A 26,412-nucleotide genomic window follows, 5' to 3' on the forward strand; every position below is an offset into this window, starting at 1 on the left:
TGCAGGTCTTAGCACATTTTCGTTTCATTTCAACACATTTACTGAAAACAAATGTTGAAGAAAAGAGAGAAACTCTTTTGTAATCAGTAGAAATGCCAGTAGTAAGCCTTATTGCTGAGGGATTGGTGCATCCTCTATAGCAGCGTTACTCATAGCGCGGCTCGCCAAGCTTCTATGTGCGGCTCGTATGGCAATAAAAAAATACTGTGATATGATCATGCAGTTAATACAGATATTTCATAAAACAATTAAAAACAAGCAGATCTATAACATCAAACCTGTTAAACTAACGTGGCTGCTCTCATACAAATAAGTAATAAAAGAATAAGTCAACAACGGCATTACAAGGTGGAAAAAATACTAGAAAATAATATATTTAAACTTGCTCAGCCGTACGCTGACTGACAGCGGGGTTGCCAGATTTGCGGTTTTCATGCATTACAAGGGAGAATGTGCTCTTGGATAGATTGGGCTGTGGGGGAAAAAACTAACTCACGGTCAATAAAAATATGTTATGCATACCGTCTATCACAGGCATGCTCACGAACCTGGAATATATTAAATCATTTGCAAAAAAATAGATCTCGTTTCATATCGCTAAGTTGGACATTTAAATTGGAGAACACTTAACAACCTGGCAACCACACGCACGGTACCGCAACAATGCTAGCTTGGATGCGATTTCAACATTTCATGCTGGTTACTGGTACATTGATAGATGTCTATTCAGAACCAGTTGGGCACCAGGTGGACAGATGAAAAGCTCCACAAACGAGGAAAATTAAGTGTTTTGGCTAAACTGCATATTGTATGTTCACTTTGATCAGGCAGGGTTCCCAATGTCTCTGAATTATTCCAGAAAAATAATAGGCTGCTAAACAGCTCACATAGGACACAGTTGAATTAGCCTCTTAATTTTCCTCTCATAGTGCACCAGATTGATGCATTTACCTTTTGAAAGGTAAAAAAAATTTATTCCAGGGGGGTATTATATGAACACACCCATTTTGATTGATAATATGTAATTCATAAAAAAAATTTAACAAATATTTGAATAAAAAGTAGGATAATAATTTATTATTCAATAGCTTTGATGTTATGTGACCCCAGTGTCTCCAAATTATTCCAGATAATAGTACACAGTCACACAACTCTTAATTTTCCTCCAAAAGTGCACCAGATTGATGCATTCTGGGTTAAAAGGTACCAAATTTTCTTCCGGGGGAGCATGCCCCCGGACCCCCCTTAGGACTGGGTTCCCTCAGTTTCACAAAATACTGTGGGAAACACTGGTTCAAGAATTACATATTAATAAGCAGGCATGCTTATGTATGACTGGATTTATAGCTTTTGATACTTTGCGGCAAAAATGGCTCTCCTGCTGACTTTGTCCTGTCAGTGCGGCTCTCCTGAAAAAAATAGTGAATACCACTGCTCTATAGTCTAGCTGCTCAAAAGAGCTACAGTTAAACGTTTCCACATGCGCTGCCAAGGCCTTGACACTGACACCTCACTACAGCATAGATACGCTCACAAAAAGGACTCCAAATAGTCCAACCGCCACAAAGACTCTAGCCACATTCTCAAAAGGGCAACGGGCAGGCGTTCATGCAAAAAACTACACAAACTTGGACTTGCTCAACTACTCACTTTACACCCACAACTTTGTCCATTGTGTTCTTCAATCCCAACTCAAAAGTGTAGATATTTTTTTTTAGTTTTTTTTGGCATTTTTCATGCTTTATTGATAGTGTAGAGACAGAGTTGAAATGGGGCAGAGAGGGGAGTGACATGCAGAGAACGACCGCGGGCTGGAATCGAACCCGGGTCCGCTGCTGGCCGAGGCCCATAGGGGGGACGCCCTACCAACTGAGCTAAGAGCGCCCCAAAAGTGTAGAATTTTCGATTAGAAGTTAAAGGTTCAGTAAGCGGAATGGTTTATTGTTGTTTATTGTTTGTTGGATCCCCATTAGTTGTCACCATTGTGAATGGTCAGTTTAGCTAACTTCCTGTCAGTGACTGCAGTAAGCGGTCCCCTCCCTCGTCCCTACGTCACCACATTAATGCACTGCGGTCTTCAAGCAGCGAGTTAGCTAGCATCATCTCAGATCCGTAAGTAGGATAAAAGCCATCAAAACAGACATTGGGAAGGATTTTTACCTGCTAGGCGCATACACATTCACCCATCTGTCGCTCTGCACGTGCACACGTGAGACAGGTGCCGGTTTGTTGCGTTCTCTCTCCTGATTGGTTATCAGTAGTGGGATCCCCGAAAAGTTTATTTGCCAATTACATGCAGAGCGAGTGACAGAGATCGGCTTTATGAAACGCGCACACTATATAAGTGATCAGTGATCACTGTATGAATATAGAGCGATTTAACACTTATATTCACATAAATAAATCGCTTACTTCACCTTTAAATGGGATAACTCTGCAGCAAAGTTAAGGAATTCTCTAGTCACTGGCAACTGCAATGTCAAGGCAAAACACAAATGTTACTTAGTGACAAAATAATCTCTGTTTGTTTGGAAAAAAAATGCTTCAGATACCACATGATGTTGGCAGTGATTGAAAGGAACCACGTCTCTACACAGTTCCTCATCTATGCTTGGCCTTGCTTGAAGCCAACACTATATCCTACCAACTGCAGTGAAAGCCCCAGAGCTTTACTCAACGGCATTTTTAAACAAAGAATTGATTATTTCGGGAACAATAATGTCATCAATAGCACTCAGAGGGGCTGGTACTTTGATTTAATGATGGTGAATGCTCCAATGAATGCAGTTATACTGAACAACTTCATGAATTCACAAATAGTAGCAAATAGTCATTCTAAACTCCTAATTTATTCTCTTGAACAAAATGACACATAAGTTAAGGGAAAATGAGTTGATGTGACTTAAAGGTGGAGTCAGCGATTCTGGAGTGCTTGTTGTATCAGTGAAAATCTCCTCATAATCCAAACGCTACCTGTCTGTACTGTGTGTGCTCTGAAAAAAAAAATCCTGTGTTAGTACAGGCTGTAAACGGACATGTTACTAGCAATGGTGGGCCCTCTATGTCTCCTTTGTTGACATACCAGTTTACAGAGCCTAGGCTGTGTATTTTCAGCGAAGGCAGTACTTAGTAGCGTAGTAGCGGTCGCGGATCATATGGAGATATTCCCTGATTTTGACAAAAAGTGATTTTGAAAACCTGCATTCTTCAGAATCGCTGAATCCACCTTCAAGGCATTTTTCACTTATTTAAAATGTATGAAATTGGATAGTTGTCAAAGCTGATTTGATAAGCCGGTCAAAATTATACATACATACATACATACATACATACATACATACATACATACATACATACATACATACATACATACATACATACATACATACATACATACATACATACATACATACATACATACATACACATAAATGGTAAAATGGTAAATGGACTTGACTTATATAGCGCTTTCTAGCCGATTTTCTCAGCCCCAAAGCGCTTTACATATCTTACCACATTCACCCATTCATACACACACTCATACACCGATGGTAGAAGCTGCCATGCAAGGCGCTCTCTGAACCATCGGGAGCAATTTGGGGTTCAGTGTCTTGCTCAGGGACACTTCGACATGTGGCGGGGAGACGGGGGATCGAACCTCCGACCCTGCACTCCAGAGGCGATCGCCCTACCGACTTCGCCACTGCCGCCCACTACATACATACAAGAGGGTCAAGTAATGAAGATGCCAGACGTAAGAGGTTGGAATAGTTTTCAAGCACCAGTTTTGCTCCTCTTGTGGTCTGGTGTTTTACCAGATTGGAGCAATTTCGAGCAGCTCCACCCATGTCTAGATGGGTACCACATCAAACCTTAGCTTGTGGTATGGTCACAGTACCATGAATAGACCCCGAGTGAGCCTGCAGCAGTCTGCTACATGTAAGCTGTAAAGAACATCATATTCTACTCTTCAAAATGATTCTGAATGGTATGATTACAACAAGGCTTTTGTACACACTGTGTGTGTGTGTGTGTGTGTGTGTGTGTGTGTGTGTGTGTGTGTGTGTGTATGTGTAATAAATGGCATGGGTGGCATGATGCAGTGACTTAAACTCAGTAATGTCAGCTTTTCCCAGACTCATACACAATGCCACCCAGCTTGACCAAATGTAGCCAAGGAATAAAGAGTGCAACCCATAACTAAGAGATAAACAATGGATCAGCAGACAGAATGGCCAGCTACTCTTCTGCACTTCCTGCACAACAATACAGTACTTTGGTACATCCACACCCCTCAAGGGCCTGAGCTAACAGTGGAGAGAACCACTGCCGTTACTTCCCGTAGCTGCTTCCTGTTAAAAAGGGTTCCGGATAATAGGAACTTCCTGTCTGAAGTTTTGAGACAGTAGCAATGTAGGAGGCTGGGGACCTTGAAGGGACTTGCTTACAACTATGAGGTTAGGCTCTAGTTTAAAGGGTATCATTTATCTCAATAACTGGTCTGGAGATGTTTTTCATTTCACAAACTAACTGAGTAGCATCAATCACTTGATGGGAGAATGATTAAAAAAAAGTATAACAGAGTATTGTTTCAGTTTTAGTCAAGCTTTAATCGCAAAACAAACAATTTGACTGATAATAAACTATTTTGATGATAAAATTAATGCTATTTAGATGAATGCTGCCAAGAGTGTAATTGTGCAGCCTTTTCAGGTCTGTAACGCCATTATTGGGTCCCAAAGGAACATTTGAATAACAGTCCTGGGATTAAAAAAAACAATACCTAAAGCACACTTCCCTGCAATAAACACACATAACTCATGTAGTATCAGTCAACTCTCTACAACAGACAAGGGCCCTGTTGACATCAAGAATGAACAGGCTTCAAGGCCTTGCAAATGAAAACAGAGATACCACGTAACAGAAGAACAACCAGTTGGACTAGTTCTCAAGAAAAAATACTCATTTAGAACTGGTGAGGTGTACTTCAGGAAGAAGCCTTATTTGGTCGAACTAAAGTAAGTATTAAGGACTAAATCTCCTTTTCCTGCATTATTTTCAAAACAAAAGAAGGAAATGTATAGAACAGAATAGAATATTGAATAGAAAGAAGTGCTACAATGAACTTAAGTAGGACATAGGCTTACCCACATGGTTTCAGGTGTGGGACCATTCAATCTGCCAACAACACAGCAGCACACAGCCAGAAGGTCTAGCACCACAACCGATGACCTCATCTCCTCAAAATGTGTGACTCGGGTCTGGAGACCTCCCCTATAGCTTGAGGATAAACTCACACAAATGTTTCCACCAGTTTAACCTGATTCATTTTCCGGACGTAAAAAGAAAGGAACCAAATAAAATCCCTTTGTGAAAGTATAAATTCGTCCATTTTGGTAAACATCCCTAAAAATAGCATTCTTACACTCCACATATAAAGCCTTGACTGGAGCTTGTCAGGAAGGAACCACAAGAGGAGAGGTGGAGATAATCTGCAGGGTACATCATTTCAGAAGTATACAGCAGAGTGGCAGTGTGTCTGCCAAAGGGACTGGCGCTCTGCTGATGGAGGGAAAAAATCTCTCCACCTCCCCCCTGTCTCCCCATCCCTCAATCCGCCGTCCGGAACCAAACACTGACAGTCTGACACACATCAGGAGACCAACGCTGCACTTATTTCAAATGCATCTGAAAGCAGCAGCTCTTCTGTGAGGGGAGGTGCTGAGTCAGAGGGTCTGGAGACAACAGAGACGTGACCGATCTTGGATGGATACACCATGCCTGCAAGTAACTGGGCCTGTGTGTATTCTTGCTTTTAAAGCTCGAGCCAATACATTTTGTTATGTTCTTTAGTATGCTGTGTTCAGCTAAACCTACTTTCAAAGAGCATAGGGTTTTCACTTTTCGGCGCCGTTTTGTACTTTGCATAAACCACATTCCACATACAGCTTTTCTGGCTCAAGGTCTATTTTTAGCCACACTCCTGCGAAATAAAACTGAAAAATATGTAGGAGATTTACTTCAAGATCAGGGCTGAGAGTAATTAGTTCCCCTTACTAGGGAGGTCTATTAAACTGAAACTCGAGGACTGGGATTTCTGCTGTTCATCTACATCAGATATGTCAGAGTCAAGGCCCGCGGGCCACATCCGGCCCGCGAGAAGGTTTTTTACGGCCCCTGGGATGATCTTGATTTATTATTAGAACCGGCCCGCAGACCGCAGCAAGCCGGCAGCCCGCAGATCTTTTACACGCACCAATACTACATTTCCCACAATGCAACGGTGACGCACCGAGCAGTAGGCTGCTTCATTTCAATATTTATTGGCACAGCAGTCGTCAGCATCACAGTAAAATTAAACTGACTCTGTGGGAGACGCAGATGCGGAAAGAAAATTTGAGCCACTTTCCCAGCTGCCAGACCATGAAAGAGAAGCTCTCTACCAGTGCGTTCCCGAGCGCACAGTTGGCTGATAAAATAGGTATGCTTGCCGCTGACTTTCGACGCCGATTTGCTGACTTTGAAGCACAAAAAAGCAGGTTGGAACTGCTCGGTAACCCATTTGCTGTTGACGTGGAAAGCTCACCACCAAACCTCCAAATGGAGTTGATTGACCTCCAATGCAATGATGCACTGAGGGCAAAATATGCGGCAGTGGGTGCTGCGGAGTTCGCCCGTTTCCTCCCCGACACAATGCCCCAGCTGCGCATCCAGGCTGCTCAAACGTTGTCTATGTTTGGCAGCACATACCTGTGTGAACAACTGTTTTCTTTGATGAACCTGAACAAAACATCACACAGAAGTCGACTTACTGCTGAACACCTCCACTCAATTCTGAGGATTTCCTCAGCTCAGAGCCTTACCCCGAACATTGATGAACTTGTGGAAAAGATGGGACACCACCAAGTATCACCCTCAACCTCAAACAAGTGAACATTACTGTGCAATCACATATTTAGAGTTTTTACTCAGTTCAAGTTTAAAAGTTAAAGTTTAATATTTGTTTTCACTGCATGTTACTTCTCCTTAAACAAAGTGTTGTTTTTGATTAATAGATTTTTGCACTTTATTTTATTGTATTTCAATCCAATTATATTTTAAAAATATTTCAGTTGAGTGGATGATAGAAAATTGCTATTACTGTTTTTTTCTTTGAAGTAAATTTAGCCCACTTTTGCTAAAATAGAAAATATAGGCTACTGATGATGCCTTGAATACCGGTTTCTTTCATTTAATGTTCATGTTATGGGGATTTTTATATAAAGGAAATTTGTCTTTTGTGTCTGTTGAAAATTAAAGATTACTGACAGAGCCATAAGAAAATATTGCTTTATTTATCTGATCATATTGGAATATATTTGTTAGGTTTTCAGTAGGTTCAATTAGGTTCACTAGACTATATGCGTCATTTAAAAATTTTTCAATGAACATTCGAACAGTCCGGCCCTCGGCTTGTAGCTAAATTTTTTATTTGGCCCTCCGTCCATTTGACTTTGACACCCCTGATCTACATGGTGTTCACATGATTGTGCAGAGATAGGGGGCTTCCCCCCAGTATGATCTTTATTCTGCAGCCTTATTTTTTATCTCAGTTCTGTCCATCTATCTCAAATCACAAACATACATCCAGATTACGTCGCTGACCGGGAGGACTCTCAAACATAATATGACCTAAGGTCATACACTTAGTTTCATGCCACCCAGTACACTATACAAACCCACACAGGCAGACAACATTATAGTTAATTCAGCAGAGCTAGAACTGCATGCCAGTCTGACTGTCAACAGTGTTTGGAAAATACAACAATATCAGACAACACTGACAATACACCTTTGCTTCAGCGAGAGCATGAGAGTGGGAGTGATGTGGATGCTGAATATGACTTCTCAATAGTAACCCAGCTTTTTGTCTGACCAGAGGTAAATTCTTCTATATGTGAAAGTGCAGGAGGCCTTGTTTCTCATTACAGCGATCAAGAATAAACAAAATGAAGTTGAGTCTTTGCCAGGTAGCTCAGGGATTAAATTCAATACAATGTGAAAATGGAACTTTCATGATGCAACCATTTTTGGTTAAACAATATAGAAGTTAATATATGTCTACTTGTTTGCATGAATTTGTTTGCGCCTCTAAAGACACCAAACACTGAGTGCTGCAGTTTTCTATGAGCCCTGGCTATTTAAATGTCTGCACCATAAAGATACACTGAGCGGCCTTACAGACTAAAGCCTCCGCTCACTGGTGACACCAAATACAATATCCCTTTCTAAATTTGTTAGCATGGAAAGTTATTCACCATTACTTCTTTATAGTCGACTGTAGCTAAACATCCCGCTGTGTGAGGGGTGAGGAAAGATATGCAATTGTGGTGGTGTGTTTGTTTGATTAGCACTTTCTTTTCCTGTTTCTTACTGAGGCAGTCACTCGCTCTAGTTAATCAGAAAACTAAGCAAGGGAGACACTGACTGTTCCGGGTCCATATGACTCAGTTGGACAGACTGTCAGTCCAGATCCACGCCTGAATACTGTGCACAATTTTCATCAACCAGCTGGCCTCACACAAATAATAAAAACTGCAGGTTGAAAGGCAGTCAAAGTCATGCAGTTTGGTGTATTGTGTCCTGTCAGATTTTGCAGAGAGCAAGTCAGTACAAGCATCTAATTATTCAGGAAAAAGGAAGAGGAGCCCAGTCACCTGACCGAAACGGCAACAAAGAAATACCAGCTTTTTGGTCAGAAACAGCTCCAAATGAAAGGGCTCTTGGTCGAAAATGGGACCCATGGTTTAACACAATATGTGACCCCAAAAGACCAAGGTAAGCATTTCAACCTAATCAGTAACATCAGTGTTTCCTCAAAAGAATGCTGAGAAAGACAGAACAAACAGCCCCATCTTGTCTAGATACCCACCACATTTTCAAAAGACAACGGGCCACATGAAGGGTTAAATACAGCAACTTCCCATCCTCTTTTTCATTTCTTCTTTCTGGGTAGACCATAGCCTTTATGTTAAAAGTCATTTACAATGCACACGGACTACCATATGCCTGATTAGCTCAGCCTACGCATGGAAGTGCAAAGGAGCACAAAATGTGGCCTAAAAATACCTCTGACACCTCCATGGGATGTTTAAAATTCATAACCGATGAACAACAGATAATTATTACCGCACGAAAACTATAATTTGAATACAACTTGTAGTTTATTTTGTATCCTTTGTCTGTGTGGTTTTTTTGTCAAGCCACAGCTACATGATGAGTCACTTGTTGGACATGACCAAATCAAAAGAACAATGCATTTCTCGACTGACTGAAACCCAGAGCAGGAAATAAGTGCATGGGTTAACAGGTTACTTGTGTTATGAAATGATTTCCATGTGACTGATTAAACAGATAGGTTTAGACACTCAGAGCTTCTGTGGTACTAACAAGACTCTTAACTAAACTTTTTCAACAACAAAGTCTACAATATCTTTCAATTTTGTTTCAGGTTTTGTTCCCCTGTATGAAACAGACACCCAGACATCTCATCTCCCTTCTCTAAACAAGCATTCATCTGATTCCCCAAACAAGACAGATCACTAAGCTAGGAAGAAACTTGAACACATCTTACCTCCAGTACTGGTCCAGCTCCCAGTATGGTCCTCTCCACCCCACTGGCGTAGCCCTTTTGGCTGAGAGCGGTCAGACAGTGGATCAGGAAGTTGGTACTCTGGGTCTTACCAGAGCCACTCTCCCCAGAGATGACGATGCACTGGTTGACCCTCTTCCTGAGCATGGCATAGTAGGCCACGTCTGCGATGGCAAAGATATGAGGTTCCAGTTTACCCAGCTGGTGGTTCTCGTACATCTTGACGTACTTAGGGTTGTAGATGGGCAGGAATTTGAAGGGGTTGATGGCGATGAGGATGCTGCCTGCGTAGGTGTAGATCTTCTTCTTGTGAAAGCGTGTGCGCAGGTTGTTTAATATGCTGTCCTCATTGAGGGCAGGGAGGTTACAGAGATCTGCAAAGTCGTCCTGTGGAGGGGGAAGGAAGCCCCTGGCAGCTAGCCGCCGTGCCTCCTGCTCCCGGGACACAGGCGGGAGGTGGACATAATGGATAGTGCCATCACGGTTCCTCTCCTGGGTAAGAAAAATCAAAAGAATATTTTTTCAAATTAACGTAAAACCCCTACTGAAAACGATCTTTCTGAGTCAGACAGACAGTCATTCTGGGATGTTTCTTAAAACCAGTCAAAAACCGTTAGAGTCAGGGCCTAATGGCACTGGGCTCCCCTTTGCTCCTGTTACATATTGTGATGAGAGGGGCGGAAATGAAATTGGAAAACATTTTGAAAGTGGCTCATCATTTATCTGCCTTTTTTGTTATATATTTTTCCATCATCAGTGGGTGATTTTATAGTCTAGGAACACTATTGTTTTTGTTTCTCACTGAAAATGACCACAAAGAGGAACAGAGAGCAGAGGGAAGCACAGCGCAATAGTCAGACAGTGGGAGGACTTTTTTCTCAGCGATCCACATCTTTTGACTGCAAAGTGAACTGTGTGCTGCCAAGTCTTACCTGTAGTAAGAAGTAAAAGCCCAGGCTCTGAGGGTGTTGCTCCTGGGCTTTCCGAGGCCACAGCAGGAACCTCTGTGCTGGCAGGTCTCCAGCCTCCAGCACCCACTCTTCCCCGCCACATTCCTTCACCTCAGCCAGCACATACATGCGTCCAGGGTCCAGCCCCAGTGCAGTGGCAGCGTCCGAGATCACGGAGGCTGCTGTCGCATCCTTCTGTACTCTGATGAGTAGATAAATGTCATTAATAAGTTTGATCAATGCTGGCTTATTGATTTATAAAAAAAAATGTATGAACATACACACATAAAAAACACTGAAAAAGGAATACAAAAATAAAAGGTAAAATAAAATAAACAATAACCATGGCGTACTCTACTATACAGGTTTCTATGTCAAACTGAAAATAAAAGGTTATCTGAGGTGTCAAGTAAGTCCTTTCAGAACTGAGATATAGCCAAGGAAAGGCTGCCAAATTTGTTTAAACTTCTTAGCTTTCCATGAAATCTCAGATAGAATTTTCTCCATATATAAAATGCTAGGGAACTCTATAAGCCAGAAGTCAAAACGGGGCTATATCTCTTTGATCCAAACCTTAAGAATCCAATGCTGGCTTATTAAATAAAACATATATTTCAACAACAGCATCATAGCTAAAAATAAACCATTGATGTCACTATTGCTGTGGCCCACCCACCGAAGGTTGCAGCAGGTGGTGGACTGTGCAGCCAAGCGTGTGTAGATCTGGAGCAGGTAGGAGCGGCCATCATTATCATTAGGGCTAGCTGGCCCACCTCCCCCGCCTCCCCCGCCTGCGTTCGTTGCCATGGTGGCAGCGCCATCTCTGACACTCATCGTGAGCCAGGGGGAGTGGCCTCAGCATGCCGCACCCACTGCTTCCCTCTCACCACGCATCACCTGAAAATGACACATTAAGTGATTAATCAGTGGCAATCATTTTTCACTTTCATACATCCACACTGATAATGGTGCCGGCGAATTTCAGGAAATTGACAGATGAGTAAACCACTTCAAAAACCATTGTTGTTGTTGATGATGAAAGAGAGGATTGATTCTCACGCTGATAAACCTTCCTATTCTAATAGAGTCAGCAGTAGTCAGCGCAATGCCAGGAGAAGCACACTTAGATAGGCCAGAGAGGGAACAGTTTCCAATATAACTCACTAAAGCTGTCTAAAAGCCTAAGCAATGAGTCATTGTCGTTCTGAGCAAGCATTTAAAAATGTAAACAAAATATTTCAAACAAAAACTCCATGGGAAGCTCATCCTTTACTTTCTGAGTTTTACATTTTTAACATAAATCTAACAACAGCGATATCCTAGATTACCTGGAAAAGAGGCCCATTTAAGTAAAATGTAGCGCTTTGATAGGATAAAGTCCTTATAAATTAGCAACAGATCTTTTGTGAAGCCTGTGTCCCATTAAGTTATTTCCCTGCCTAAACTTCTTCCTTCTTGTAATCAGTGGATTATTATAAAAATATGTGAAAACTCTTTAGAGAACAGTTAGCAAATCAGGATTTATCTCGACTATATTTAACAGTAGCGAATGCAACACAACACAACTTTAAAGTCATAGACCCTGTGGCGGTTCTAGTGTTTGTTTGAAGTGATACTAATTAACTAACTTATCAAAACTAGTACGGGAAAGGTAACAAAACAAAATGTGACGAACATATGCGAAAAAAGAAACTTGGAATTACAGCAAACCTCAAGATATTTTGATTCAATGATATTCTTCAACTGAGAGAAAGCTAATGGTTAAATGGAGTGAATGTCTGGTCTGGTCTTTACTTTGTGGTTTTTCTCCTTGCGTCCTAAAATAGACCTGAGTCGCCAGAGAAGGTCAAAACGAAATCAAGCTGCATATCCATTACAACAAAATAAAGAGAACAAAACTGCTATGCACTAATAAGGATAGAAGCCTGGGCGCAAGACTCAGGTGTGCATCAGTGTTAGCGATCACTCTAATATTACAGCAGTGCATTGTTACCATGTCAATAGTTTTGCCCCAGACACTTTGCCGGTACAGCTGCACATGCTGCAAAGAAATTGAACCCTTCCGCTCAACGATAGCAACCAAGACACAAATACAAGAGTAGCTACACTTGGGGGGTAAACCACAAGATGTGTAATGACTGCACATTATACACTCTCACAGACAACACATCGATGGCGTGACGTAAGAGCATAGAACTTGGTGGCAGGAGGATAAAGTGTTAGGTAACTTTTCACCACAACATCTCTTCATCCCTGGATAACTCAATTTTCTTTGTCTGGCAATGTCACAAAATGTCTTACAACATCACAGCGCAGCAGACCATTAAAGTTCCTATATTATGCACTTTTCTGTCAATTTTATATGGTCTTAGTAGTCCCCAATACTTATTTTTTTAGATGTTTGCTGAAAAGCCCGTTCAGATCATTTATTGTAGCAAGCCTCTATACCCTGATTTTCCTCTGATTTCAGGATTAACTATTTTGGTGTCTGCAGCCTGCCGTCTGGCAGCGCCCTCCTACTCGGTCTATGCCCTCCCACCGTCGCTGTTGTGATTACGTGATACTAGAGAGACACTGCGGAGTGCGAACACAATGTTTACCCTCACATGAATAACCGTATGTACTTTGAACAGTTTGACATGACAGTTAAAAAACATTGAAAAAGTGCATTTTGCATAATATGGGACCTTTAACAGAGAACATAGTTTTTTCAGTCCTTACTACGGATATCACTGATTTCCTGAGATGAGGCCGTCTTGACGATGCATAATGCTCTTTTATGAACTACTCATCCACAATAAGCTAAGTTAGGGGGTATGACCAAATCATTTTTTGATGAATCACATGACAGGAATCCATGCCATAAAAGCTAACCGGAGTCAATGAGGTCGAGCCATAGATAGTAAATAATATGGATGTAGCATCCGGGCTGACCTCAGTTATTCACACAGCATCCAATAATCCTGGTTTATGCGCATCGCCATCTTGTGAGATTTTTACTCCGCCTCACTCCTCTTGCCGAAAAGGGGAATCGACGTCACGTCGGGGGGAGGGAGATAGCTGACGTATACCTCCGAGGCAAAGTGAGGGACAACGGGCGGAGAGCTGTCACTCAAGAGATCGCGCCAATACATTTTAACCTCCAAAAGAATAAAAACTAGCGTGGGCCAAAAAAATTCACCCCCCGTCAGTGTTGTCATGGAGATATGACCTAAACATACAGAATAAAATGGTTTTGTGGCCCAGGCTGTAAATAGGTTTAATAAGACTTTGAAAACGGCCTAACTAACAAGTGAGTCAAAGAAAAACTGCTCGTCTTGGCGCCACCCCCAGTGGCACTTTCTGGTTACTACAGTTGTAGGTCACTTCCTTATTGGATGCTGGTAAAAATCGCTGAGGTTGGGGCTTGGGTCGAGCACACATGCTTTGACAGCCATTTCATCTAAGTGTTTAAAGCAAGATATTGGCAAAAGAGAAAATGATCCATTATAAGTTTTGTTTTCAATGAAACTTTCCAAAACCACGAGTCTCTGAGGAGTTATCCTGAATAATACAGAGAGAAAATATACTAAGAATTATTTTTACAAATGATTGCTTTAGACAAGAGCTTTTTTTCAATCATGTATAAAAAATATTTAGTTGTGTAATGGTGATGAAGATAATGTTTTGTCTCTTCCTCTGCTATTTAATCATGGGAACTTCAGTTGATTAAAGAATATTTATTCACACACACAATCCTGTCCAACAGTTTATATATTCTGAAGGAACTAGTTGCTGCCTGCTAGTAATCTGTTAATGTTGTAATCTGATGTTCATGCATATGGACAAAGATCAAAAACACAAAAGTGCAAACACAAAAATATCTTGACAACGCCAACTGGAATCATTTAAGGCACAGTAGGGAATAATAGGAAAATGTAGCAACTTGAGAGTCATGAGCTTGTGCCTTTGCCAGGCAAGCTGACCACAGTCCCATAACCATGCAAGCCTGTAAAATGCCAAGGCATGTAGAACTGCAGAGACCACAAAAGACAGCAATGCAGCATCATCATTATCCTTCATCATGGGCCCCGTCTGCTTTAAATCGTGTCACTTTTTAGTCCCGATCTGCTCTCAACTAGTTTCAAGATAAGTCTAAAACCTACAGTTTGTGTGGCTACGTAGAGAGAGAACAATAGGTAGTGACGGACAAAAAAAATTAAGGGGGGAGAGAGAGAGAGAGAGAGAGAGAGAGAGAGAGAGAGAGAGAAAGGTAAACATCTAAAAGTGAGGAAGAAAAGACAGCAGACCCAGGGGATAATCAAAGGAGACCGAGGCTTTGAGATAATACAGCTTCCTCCCCGCGGAGGAGATCCTGCGCAAGGATGCCCAGCATTCCACAGATAAGACCCGGGGTTGTCTGCTGTGCGTAGGCTAAGCCTGGCACTTTAGCTGCTTACTGTGCCGCTGATGGGAAGACACTAGTATAGCACAAGGCTGGGGGTAGAGAGGGACTATTTAGCTGCTTACTGTGGGGCAGGGAGAAGCATTAACAAACTAACAAGCTCCTTAAACCAGACTTTTTTCTGATAAAAAGGCGGCACCACTCATCCTCATTGGAATCACTCTAGCCTCATCCTACTTAACCCATATGATCCAGTTAAGGAGAGAAGGCTTCAAGTAAATGAGCCCCACTAGATTCATCAGAAAAATTCTTAAATACTGGCCTACACACAGAAATGTTACTAAGATTGATATGTCAAACCAGAAATGGAACTTGAGTATTTAGCCAGCAACAACACTTATTGAAATAAAACAAATTTAATTTCCTCAGACCACACATGTCTGTGGTCTGGACTGCTACGCTCGTATTAAATGCCACAGAGGAAAAATTAAGAGACAAGAAGTGAATATGTTTACTGAGTTATGCCCCATTTTAAAATGTATATTTCTGACAAGCGCCATTTTAAAAAGAAAATAGTATACACAATCAAAGAAAAGCAGTGTGTCACTCACAAATAACATACAGGGAGAATAAGGAGCAATCAATAAACCCACTGCCAAAAGAAAAAGAAAAAAGAAAAATTATAAATAGCTGCATAAAACAAGCATTTCACGAACTTCATGGTAACTGAATCTCGTGTTAGCAGTAAGAGTGGTTGTTGTTTGAGAGTCACAGGAAGAAGTGAATGAAGCAAACTATAGGTCTCACTGATGGTCTCCTTCCCTCCATTCCTCTCAGTCTTCTTCATCCACCTTCAAAGAAGCAGCAACAAGCTCCACCCAAAGAACAAGGAAGAGGAGGAGTGATAGCAAGTCTAGAGTGCCAATTAACAGACAGAGAAAAGAAATACTTTGCCTTTATATGGTCAGTTATTGTAGTGTTTATGATCTCACTCAAGGATGTGTAAAAGCCTTGAGTTTTACATTCTTAGTCTGTGCTACAGACAGTCAATCTTCTTGCTAATGGGTTAGTGTGTTAAGCAAGATGTTGCGCAAGACAAACACACCTATATATATACTGTATAAACACAGGAGCCAGTCAGTGCTGAGACACTACCAGCTGACTCTATGATCCAGCAGGAAGTGAATGAACCAGTGACACATAAAGGGTCAATAAACTTCAGCTGGGAATACTCTGTATTTCTCTTATTGAAATCTCTTTTTCATCTGTCCTTCGCTGTATGCTTCACACTGTAAATGCACACGTGTACACAGAGAGGTTAACCAAAAGAAAGCTAGTTGTGATGTCAGCATTGTGTGTCACAAAGATACTTGTGACTGACTCCATAGCATTCCAGTGCAACGTCTGGACGAGTCAGGGCTAAAGCAGGTCCTCCTGACCTATAGTGGACATAACTGGAGATGACAATCACAGCAGTGATGGGACACGGGAGACTCTTATTTGAACTGAGGGAGTCCATTATCGTTCAAAAAACTGCTAGCTATGCCAACTACACCTTGGAATTTGGTTTCGAAATGGTTAAAAATGTAGTATCTAAATAAACTTTTCTTGACAAAACAAATACAATTTGAGATCGCTCCCGTCCTTTCGCATGTTTTCCACAGTTTTCTGATATTTTATAGACCAGGCAAGCGATAATTGATTATTTGAGAAAATCAGGTTTTTTTATTTGTAATATACACAGCGAGCATTTACTTTAGCAGCTGGTAATGAAATTATTTTAGCTTAGGCTCTCTCAAGAATGCTTTATAAAATGTATAAAGAAAAAACACGGTTGTGATAAAGAGAACCTAAGACATTGCATTAATTCGGTTGACAATGTTGTTGCTGTTTTTCCCCTCCATTCAAACCCATTGGTAGCAATTTTGGGTTCAGTGTCTTGCTCAATGAAAAGCCACAGTAGACAGTGGTAGAAGGGAATTGAACCAGCAACCCCTATTATTTATCGTCGACCCGGTCAACCTACAGCCGTGCAAGTCAATTTTCATGCTAAAGCAATCATTCAAAGATCAAATTCCAAAAATAAATAACAACAAAGTCAACTGTTTAAAGAATAAATAATGACAATAGGACAAGAGTCTGGAGGCTACTTCAATTATAAAAAGATTCAAGTCATAGTTAAACAATGTAGAGGAAAAGGAGAAGAAAAAGGCAAGAGGACAACGAGAGGACATAAGGGCATGATCATAGACCAAACAACACTGATTCCAACGACCCTTCAATATCATTTAAAAAACACACATAGGGAACCAGCCCTGAAGTGACAAGGCTAGTGAGTAAATGCAATGCTACTCTCTCCATCGTGAGTGTTGCTAAAGAGACATGTGACTCACAAAATATGGTGCAATGTTGTAATTGTAGAGACAAGACGTGATGGACTGTGTAGGGATACTTTAGGGAAATCACACTCATGCCTGAATGCCGCGTGACGCAACCTCCATGACGGCCAGGCCAAAAAGGCTAATTCTCTCTAAGCTAATGTTAATAATATTCTTCCTTCTCATGTAGTTTCATTGCAAGGTAAAAAAAATGTCCACACTTGTGGAAATAAATCACAATAATAATTATAGTGTGATTTTAATTATTCTGATCTTTTTGGACACCTTGAGGCCTTCACTAGAATTCAAATAAAGCTCTGTGGATTCAAACTGTGCTTGTTCCAACAACACATGCCTGTAATGATGATGTTTCTGACGAAGGCTTTGAGTGGTTGAGGAGATTTAACCATTTGAACATCTGTGCTCAAGTTAAATGTAATAATTTTGTTTAACGCTGAATTTCAAAACATTTCAAAATGTTACCCAGTCCATCAACAGCTCTTCCAGTGTGCATCAGTGTGCCGGGCTGCAACGCTGTAGACCAAGCTCCTTTCCTCTATAGCCGAGGCCATGGAGGTATCCATCACCACTTCAACTCTCTCTGCATGACCTAATGGAGATGAGAGGGGCTGGCTCTTTGCCAAAGCAGGCTCCATAGTCCTCTCTGGGGCACACTGAGACACAGGAGCAAGACTAGTAGAGATTCCCTCTGTGTGTGTCTGTTCCCCTGTGGCTTTTAGACAGTGTGTGTGTGTGTGTGTGTGTGTGTGTGTGTGTGTGTGTGTGTGTGTGTGTGTGTGTGTGTGTGTGTGTGTGTGTCATCTTAGAGATTCATAGATGCGCTGGATTTGTGTTAAAGAGAGAGATTGTGCCTGTTGCTGCTGAGTGCTGGTAAATCAGCCTTACGGTCGGCCGTGGCTCTGTAGGAAGTGCAGATGCATCCAAAATGGCTGTGAATAGATCAGAACCCTCCCACTAGAGCCATGTGGCCTATTCAAAGATGCAGCCTTTTGTTTTAAAAATATATATATAAAAAGGGACCGAAAGCTCATTCAGGGAATTAACTCATCCAACAGACACCAACTGGGCTCTAAAAGACAAACACAGATAGAGAGAGAGAACTATCAAGAGAGAGTGAAAAAAGGGCACTTAAAGCTCATCTCCTCCCCCCAGCCTTTAAGTCTGCTCCCAGGCCGGCCTGGCCATGAACAATAAAAACAGAGCTGAGGAGCATCTGCTGCCTCGTCTAAAGAAGAGGATAAAAGAGAGGCAAGCCGCAGGGATCCAGTCTTTGACTTGTTGATATTACCCTATTCATTCAATGTGCAGAACAAGCTCATGGTCAAAATGCTCTTTTCTGCCTGAAAGGGATAAAAAATAAATAAAAAACATTCATATCCCCCTCATCAAACTGACCGCTTGCTTTCCCAATATACCATTACTTAGCTGTCTGCCAGCTGTCTGTCAAAAGACATGACCAGAACTGTGGTGGACAATGCCAATCAATTAAAACAAGGTCGGCTGTCTGAGTGCAATCCATTGATCTGCCACTCCCGATGTCGATCATATGTCTGAGCCATCTATTGACAAACTGGAGCAGCACTGCTGCTGTTCATTTGACATCCCTCCGAGGTAGGTATGACCCCCAGGTTATCACACACAGATTCTTCCGGAAAGCAAGACAAGTAAACATAAACAGCTGGCCCGGTAAACACACACTAGCACCCAGAAATCATGGCTGCATTATTAATAATCCTCAAAAGGCCTCCACCACGTATATCAGCTCCGTCTGCTGTTGCTTGAGGGCAGGCAACCCAACATTAGTTTTCGCCCACAGCTTTTATGAACTCCTATACTTTATATGTACATCTCACAGCAGGTCAGTAGTAGTAATCCAAGAGGCCTGAGTGGGTTCGGCCTTAACTACACTACTCCCCCGTGTCTCGCCAACCGTCTGGCTTTCAGCTGTGTTGTCAACTGCTTTCCCTCCATTTTGCCTGGCTGTCATACCACACTCTCTATCACAGATTCTCCCCCTCAATGCCTGTCCTTCCTTCCACCCCCTGCTGGTCACCCCCTTATGCTCCCCCCACCGCCTAACATTTGGCATTGCTTCCTTTAACTCAGTCCAGATGCCAAGCCAAAACTGAGTAGAGGAGAGCGGAGGAGAAGCGCAGTCTTAAAAAGGCCTCTGCTTTCTTACTATAAAAACCCATGTCCTCGTCTCAACCAGTCATTCAGACCTATAGTGAGCAGAATAGAAAGGCTTCCTTCACAACAGATTGGATCGAAGAACAACATGTTAGAAGTGGTTTTAATTTTAATCCAACCGCTCGAAATGTGCAGAGGGCTGTGACAGGGCACAGTGAAGCTAACATGCAAATGTATATGCAAATTCTTCACAAATAATAACCGCAACATCAAACGTCGGCCTTGCACAGATTCTAGTCCTAATATCCTGAATACCAGGATGAGACAACGCATAGCAACCAAGATGGAGTAAGAGAAATTATGTTTTCAATCAGTGTGATGAGCTGAAACTCTAGATTCAAAGCAGCAGCGTCCACATGAAATACATCAGAACGATGAGGCCATAGTATGTCTGACTTAATGCAACCCAGAAGGCTCTGCTGAGTTTAATTGGCCTGTTTTTGGGGATTGCACACTGGTTGGTGCTGATAAGGGATTCAGGGCATTCTTCTCAAGGCAAGTTCAGACGAGAGGTGGATGAGGTTTTTGAGTGTTGGATTACCACCATTTTTTAATATTGGTGGCAATAATTTCACCTTCAGCAATTTTCTCTCTGCAGATATAGCCAACAAGTCAGGAAGCGGAATGACACTGGGTCAGTGCGTTTCCATGGGACAACTAGATTGGATTAAGACATACCGAACTTGACACTCGAACGGACCGCGTATGTCCTGTATACATGTCCTGTATACATGGCCTTTCAGAGAATTGGATAAATGGCCGGAGCATGGCTGACTCCGCTATGCTAGGTGGCGCTGAAGCCCTTTCAACAAGTGGTTATAGAGCCACGTCGGGTTCCCTTCCGGCAACAACCCTTCTATTTATTACGTCATCTCCCCGGCAGGGATTCCGAGCAAGCGCAGAACGCAAACTCCGATGTGCGATATGCGATCCTGTTTACATGCAGATAGAATGCCGACTATGAACGAGTTATCTAGGTTTTCTTATCCGACTTCGCTTAATTAATGTGCCGATTTGTGTGTGAAGTAGATCAGATAAAGGTGATTACATGCATTTTACAAGTCCTGTTGAAGTCTTATTCATTTATTTACCCGATTATGAGTCTGCATATAGAGTGGTTTGCCCCATATTTAGAGCCGGAATCAGTGTTGGTCACACAAATTTGCAATTTTTTGATACATTAACTTGGGCTTTGGGAGACTCTAATAGGTATTTTTCATAAGACCCTACCGGTTGTCAGGTTGAAGTCTTCCAACAGGCTTTTTTCAAACTCCAACAAACCAATTAACAGAAGGCAGTTCAAGTTGAAAGCTGTTTTTACAGTAAGAAAGGATTTGGTGAAATTTAAATAGGAGAGCACCGAAATTAGCGAGATGGTAATTTTTTTATTTGGCCAATGGTTGAGCTCATAACAATGATTCATTGTTGGATTATCTGATATGTAAACAGAAAGTGATTGGTAAAATTCTGTGCAAATGTGCAATCCGTCTAAAGAAATTAGTTTGCTCCTAGTCGCATGAAGACGATCCTTCTAAACAAATACTATTATTTGATCAACGTGTTTATTTGATTCAGGTGCATTTCACATTAGGTAAACAACGGCTGCTCAGGATGGTCTCGTCCAGTTGCGGAAACACTTCCTTCCCATTCGGCGTGACAAAACCACATGCACAAACATACAGAGTGTCGTCTGGAGATGTGGGGCAGCTGCAGGCACAAAAAAAAATCCGGAAGAGTTGAAAAGAAAGCAACGGGACTGAGGCAGACAGAGGGGATTATTGTACACACTCACTCATGTGGGCTACCCTGCTCTAAAAAGCACTTCCTAAACACATGACTCCATTGTAGCACCAAAATAGTCACTGCACTGCACTGCACTTCACCAATTTCATACATTTCAAAGCAGCGCCCAAATCATTGCTCTACCATATGGACAAATCTGCAAAATTAATTACTCATTCTACATTTTACACGTGAATTGACCTCAGTTTGAACGTAAAACTGGGCCGAAAAGCAGCAGGAGGGCAACAAAATCTTGCATGTAATGAAGGATGTTTATTAAAGGGGAGTAACATAGGGGAAAATAATAATCTGTAACATACAATAATAGATTATATGCTGTGCAGCTAGCATAATCTATTAAGAACATCTTCCCTGTGGTGTGTCCTGATGATGTTTGGGTGGCCTGGCAGATTCACACACGACCGTGTGGATGATAAGCATCTTAGAAAGGATCATGTCCTTCTACATCAAAGCCTATGGCGACCGTTTTCTAAATCTAGCCATCTGTATTGTTTTAAAAGAAGTGGACTGGACAGTAACAGCAGGAAAGAATAAAAATGATTTGTTATGCAAGGTTACATGACCAGTTTAGAGTAAAAAGACAACTAAACTAAATCTATTGTCCACCATTCTGTTCTATGGTCCCTTTCTTTTCTTCTGTCCGGATAACGTCATGTCTCTTAGCACTCCCCCTCTCCCACCTGGGCCAGACGTCCTGAATGATTACAGATGAAATGTAACTTACATATGGACTCATTTGTCAGTGACCAGAGTCAGACTTCACAGTAAAAATAGAGCAAGAACAAACAGAACAGAGCAGAGCTCAGCCAATACACTGCACATAGCCAAGGTCTAATGTTCCAGCTCCATCTCTCTCTCCTTCTTCTACCCTCGGCCGGCCTGGCTCTCTCTTTCCATCTCTTTCCCCATCTGTGCCTCCCTAGTCTGGACTCTTTGCTTTTTCTATTTCACTTCCCTCGTCACTCTCCGCAGCCTTTAAGGCATCCAGTGGTGAGATCAGGCTGCAGTTAGCAGACTGGGACAGAGTTCAAGCTAATGCCGAAAACAAAACGGTATAAAATGCCTGAAATACATGCCTCATGTTAAATCTATTTGGACAGGAGATGTATGTCAAGGGCTAGAATACATCAGATAACAGCTGTACCAAACAAAGAAATGCGGTTCACATACATAAATGTCACGTTTCGTTTTCCATAAAATCAAGCTACGCCACAAGCTAAACATTTCCAGGTTATACACATGAACAACCATAATCAAGGCATTATGCCAGTAAAGTGCAGTAAACACCACACAGTGCTTTGTGTATCCAATTGTACTCACTTTTACATTAACATTATGTGATGTACCCAGATGTTACTAGTAGTAGTATGATAGTACTGTTTTGTATGCACTGGTCCAACACTGTGCCACCTCCGCCATGGTCCTGTAACACACATGGCAAGCTTCTGCCCTGGCACATCCAATGGGAATGGTTTGTCATTTCTCTACCGCCGCGCCTGGCTGAGATCATTCATTTTTTCCTCACAACATTTCAAAAGGAGTGACCGAGGGATGACGTTGAAGCCTATTTCCTTGGATTTGTCCAGAACTCCTAAACCTAGATTCAAACTGAGTGAGTCCAAGCCAATTTGTGCTAAAACACTTTAAAAAGAGGATTTTAGACTAAGTTGGATTATCATGCAATGTGAATATTTACAGTCCCCTCCATAAGTATCGGAACAGTGAGGCCAATTCCTTTATTTTTGCTGTAGACTGGAAACATTTGGGTTTGACACCAAAAGATGAATATGAGACAATAGCTCAACATTTCAGCTTTCATTTCCAGGTATTCACATCTGGATCTGATACACAACTGAGAAGATATAATTTTCTGAAAAGGGACACCACATTGTTAGGCAAGCAAAAGTATTGGAACAGATAGACTTTAAATAAATTAAAGTAAATTAAACCATAATATTTTGTCGCAAATACTTTGCTTGCAATAACTGCATCAAGCCTGTGATCCATTGACATCACAAAACGTTTGCATTCTTCTTTTGTGATGCTTTTTCAGGCTTTCACCGCAGCCTCATTCAGTTGCTGTTTGTTTTGGGGGGTTACTCCTCTTTAGCAGGTAAAATGCATGCTCTATAGCGTTTAAGTCTGGAGATTGACTTGGCTAGTCTAAAACCTTCCATTTCTTGCCCCTGATGAACTCCTTTGTTGTTTTTGCAGTTTTTTTGGATCATTATCTTGCTGCATGATAGAGCATCTTCCAATCAGTTTGGTTGCATCCTTCTTTAAATTGGCAGACCGAATGTTTCTGTAGACTTCTAAGTTAATTTTGCTGTTGCCATCAGGTGTTACTGTGTTGTTGTCAAGATGAACCTTTACCAAAGTGATGGAAAGGCTAAAGTTTGGAGAAAGAAAGGATCTACTCATGATCCCAAGCATACAAGCTCATCTGTGAGAAACGGTGGAGGCAATGTCATGGCTTGGGCTTGCATGGCATCTTCTCGGATGGGCTCATTATTCTTCATTGATGATGTAACACATGATGGCAACAGCAAAATTAACTCAGAAGTTTACAGAAACATTTTGTCTGACAATTTAAGAAAAGATGCAACCAAACTGATTGGAAGATCCTCCATCATGCAGCAAGATAATGACCCAAAACACAACAAAGGAGTTCATCAGGGGCAAGAAGTGAAAGGTTTTAGACTGGCTAAATCAATCTCCAGACTTAAACGCTATAGAGCATGCATTTTACCTGCTAAAGAGGAGACTTAAGAGAGTAACCCCCTAACACAAACAGCAACTGAATGAGGCTGCGGTGAAAGCCTGGAAAAGCATCACAAAAGAAGAATGCAAAAGTTTGGTGATGTCAATGGGTCACAGGCTTGATGCGGTTATTGCAAGCAAAGGATTTGCGACAAAATAGTATGTTTTATTCACTTTTATTTATTTAAAGTTTATCTGTTCCAATACTTTTGCTCGCCTAAAAATGTGGTGTTCCTTTACAAATAATGCTATCTTCTCAGTTGTGTATCGGATCCAGATGTAAATATCTGGAAATTAAAGCTGAAATGTTGATCTATTGTCTCATATTCATCTTTTGGTGTCAAACCCAAATGTTTCCAGTCTACAGCAAAAATAAAGGAATTGGCCTCACTGTTCCGATACTTATGGAGGGGACTGTAAGTCTGTCATTCAACCAGGAAGTTGATGTTTTATGTGCACTAAAAACAACCCAAACTACTTATGTAAATGTAAAGATTCGCAGTCCATTACACATGGCAAGTGGGTGTGTTGGCCTATAGTCAAAGATAAAGCATGTGCTTGCTGGGGGGACACACTACTACTGACCTTTTAGATAACAAAATATAACAATTGAGTCCAATTTAGCCTAGAAAACTGACTGAAACATGTTCTAATGGTTAAATTGTTCTTGTGGCTGGTTTGTTTCTGTGGGAAGATGGGACTGACTCATAGACATTTAGGTAAATAATAGATACACTCATTAGCCATGCCTAATGATCCAATTTTGACAGCCGCTTTTAGAGCTGGGCTATGGTGCAGAGGAACAGCAAATAGTGCCTCAGGGTGTGTCCTCTCTCTGCCCATAATCCAGAGCCAAGGGACAGGATCAGTAACCGCACAGAGGATGGAGGGGGAGGTTTTAGCACTCACCAGACATCTACCAGTCAGTCAGGGGCCACTCACACTAGGGCCGCGGCCCCGTGCCAAAGCTCATTAGCATACTAAAGTCTAGAACGTTTGGCTAGTGTGACCACGCCATCCGTATTCCAGCACGGAACAGCCCCTTGGCCACGGCACACCTGGGAGAGGTGTGCCGTGGCCAAAGTACAGATGCTAATGAGATGACACGCGCACAAGCAAGCGCACAGGCGGCGTTCCTGACGTGAATGTATTAAGGATGCATTGTCCGTTAACGTCCGCTGCCTTACTAGTCGGCACCAGAATTGCCCACCACTTGGACTTGTAGCTATAATGTGTGAGAATTAACGTGTGTGTAAGCCTAGGTGTGGGCTAATAAAAGAGGGAGAGAGCTAATTAGGTCGGCTCAGAAAGCACAGCAAAAAGGTTTTCGTGTTTACTCACGTTCGTCAGATGATTTTTTTTCTTTTTCCTCCCGTCAGCTGTCATAACTGCATTTACGCATGGCGGTGGAGACGCACCCAAAACAACACACCGCGGCCCGGTGATAAGGAAACAGTAGCCTACACTAAGGTTTAACAAGAAACTTTATAAAGACACTTAAAAAAACGATCTCTGCCCATACAAAAAGTTCTGACTTGGATTTGATGGAGCGATCGATGTGTACAAAACCATCCGGATACATATGGTCTGATGACGGGCCGTTATATTAATAATAAACAGCGTGCTGCACAAATATGAGACTGTTCACCGCGACCTATTACGTCAAGACTACATTTAAAAAAAAACAATAGCTTAAGGATTCTCGTTGCTCTAATGTGGAAGTGGAATATTTGATGCAAATTTGGCCGGATGAAAATATTCACAAACAGTCGTATAGCCTACAAGTAGGCTCCAAATCCTAAACGTGCACGGTGACGTAGGCAAGGTGCAAGTGTGCCCAGGCCACGAGCAGTGTGAGCACGGGCCTGCGGGGGGAGTGGGGAGGGGGGGGAATCGTGCTAAATCGTGCTGAGCACGGAACAGGCAAACGGCACTAGTGTGAGCAGGGCTGGACTGGCCATCTGGCATACCGGGCAAATGCCCGAGGGGCCGGCAGCCTTTTGGGCCGGTGAGGTTAAAAAAAAAAAAAAAAAAAAAAAAAAATTAAAATCTTTTTTTTTTTTTTTTTTTTTTTTTTTTTTTGGACCCTCGGCTGTGTGACTCGGCCCGGCCCGGCCAAGTCACACAGCCGAGGGCCGAGGTCCCTTCCCTCTCGGGAGTGCCATGGACATATATGTGCGTGCAGGCTGTCAACTTCACCTGAAAGTTACCAGGCCATTACTCATTATGATTGGTTCTAGGCTAGGCCTGGCCCAATCACACACACAGCAGAGGGCTGCCCATTCAGAGGCTGCA

General features: G+C 42.0%; 1 protein-coding gene across 3 annotated transcripts in view; it reads right to left on the bottom strand.

Moving 5' to 3' along the window:
- LOC307254599 (myosin IXB) overlaps positions 1–26,412 on the bottom strand; it is a 62,984-nt gene that overhangs the window by 26,147 nt on the left and 10,425 nt on the right. For all 3 annotated transcript variants that reach the window (XM_080033044.1, XM_080033043.1, XM_080033042.1), the window contains exons 2-4: positions 11,258–11,478; positions 10,564–10,783; positions 9,614–10,123 (exon numbers count right to left, since the gene is read on the bottom strand). In XM_080033044.1, coding sequence (XP_079889170.1) covers positions 9,614–10,123; positions 10,564–10,783; positions 11,258–11,415 — 888 coding nt within the window. In that variant the 5' untranslated portion in view covers positions 11,416–11,478. The remainder of the gene's footprint in view (positions 1–9,613; positions 10,124–10,563; positions 10,784–11,257; positions 11,479–26,412) is intronic.

This window comes from Ammodytes marinus (assembly GCF_949987685.1).
Source record: "Ammodytes marinus genome assembly, chromosome: 8".
Lineage (NCBI taxonomy): Eukaryota > Metazoa > Chordata > Actinopteri > Uranoscopiformes > Ammodytidae > Ammodytes > Ammodytes marinus.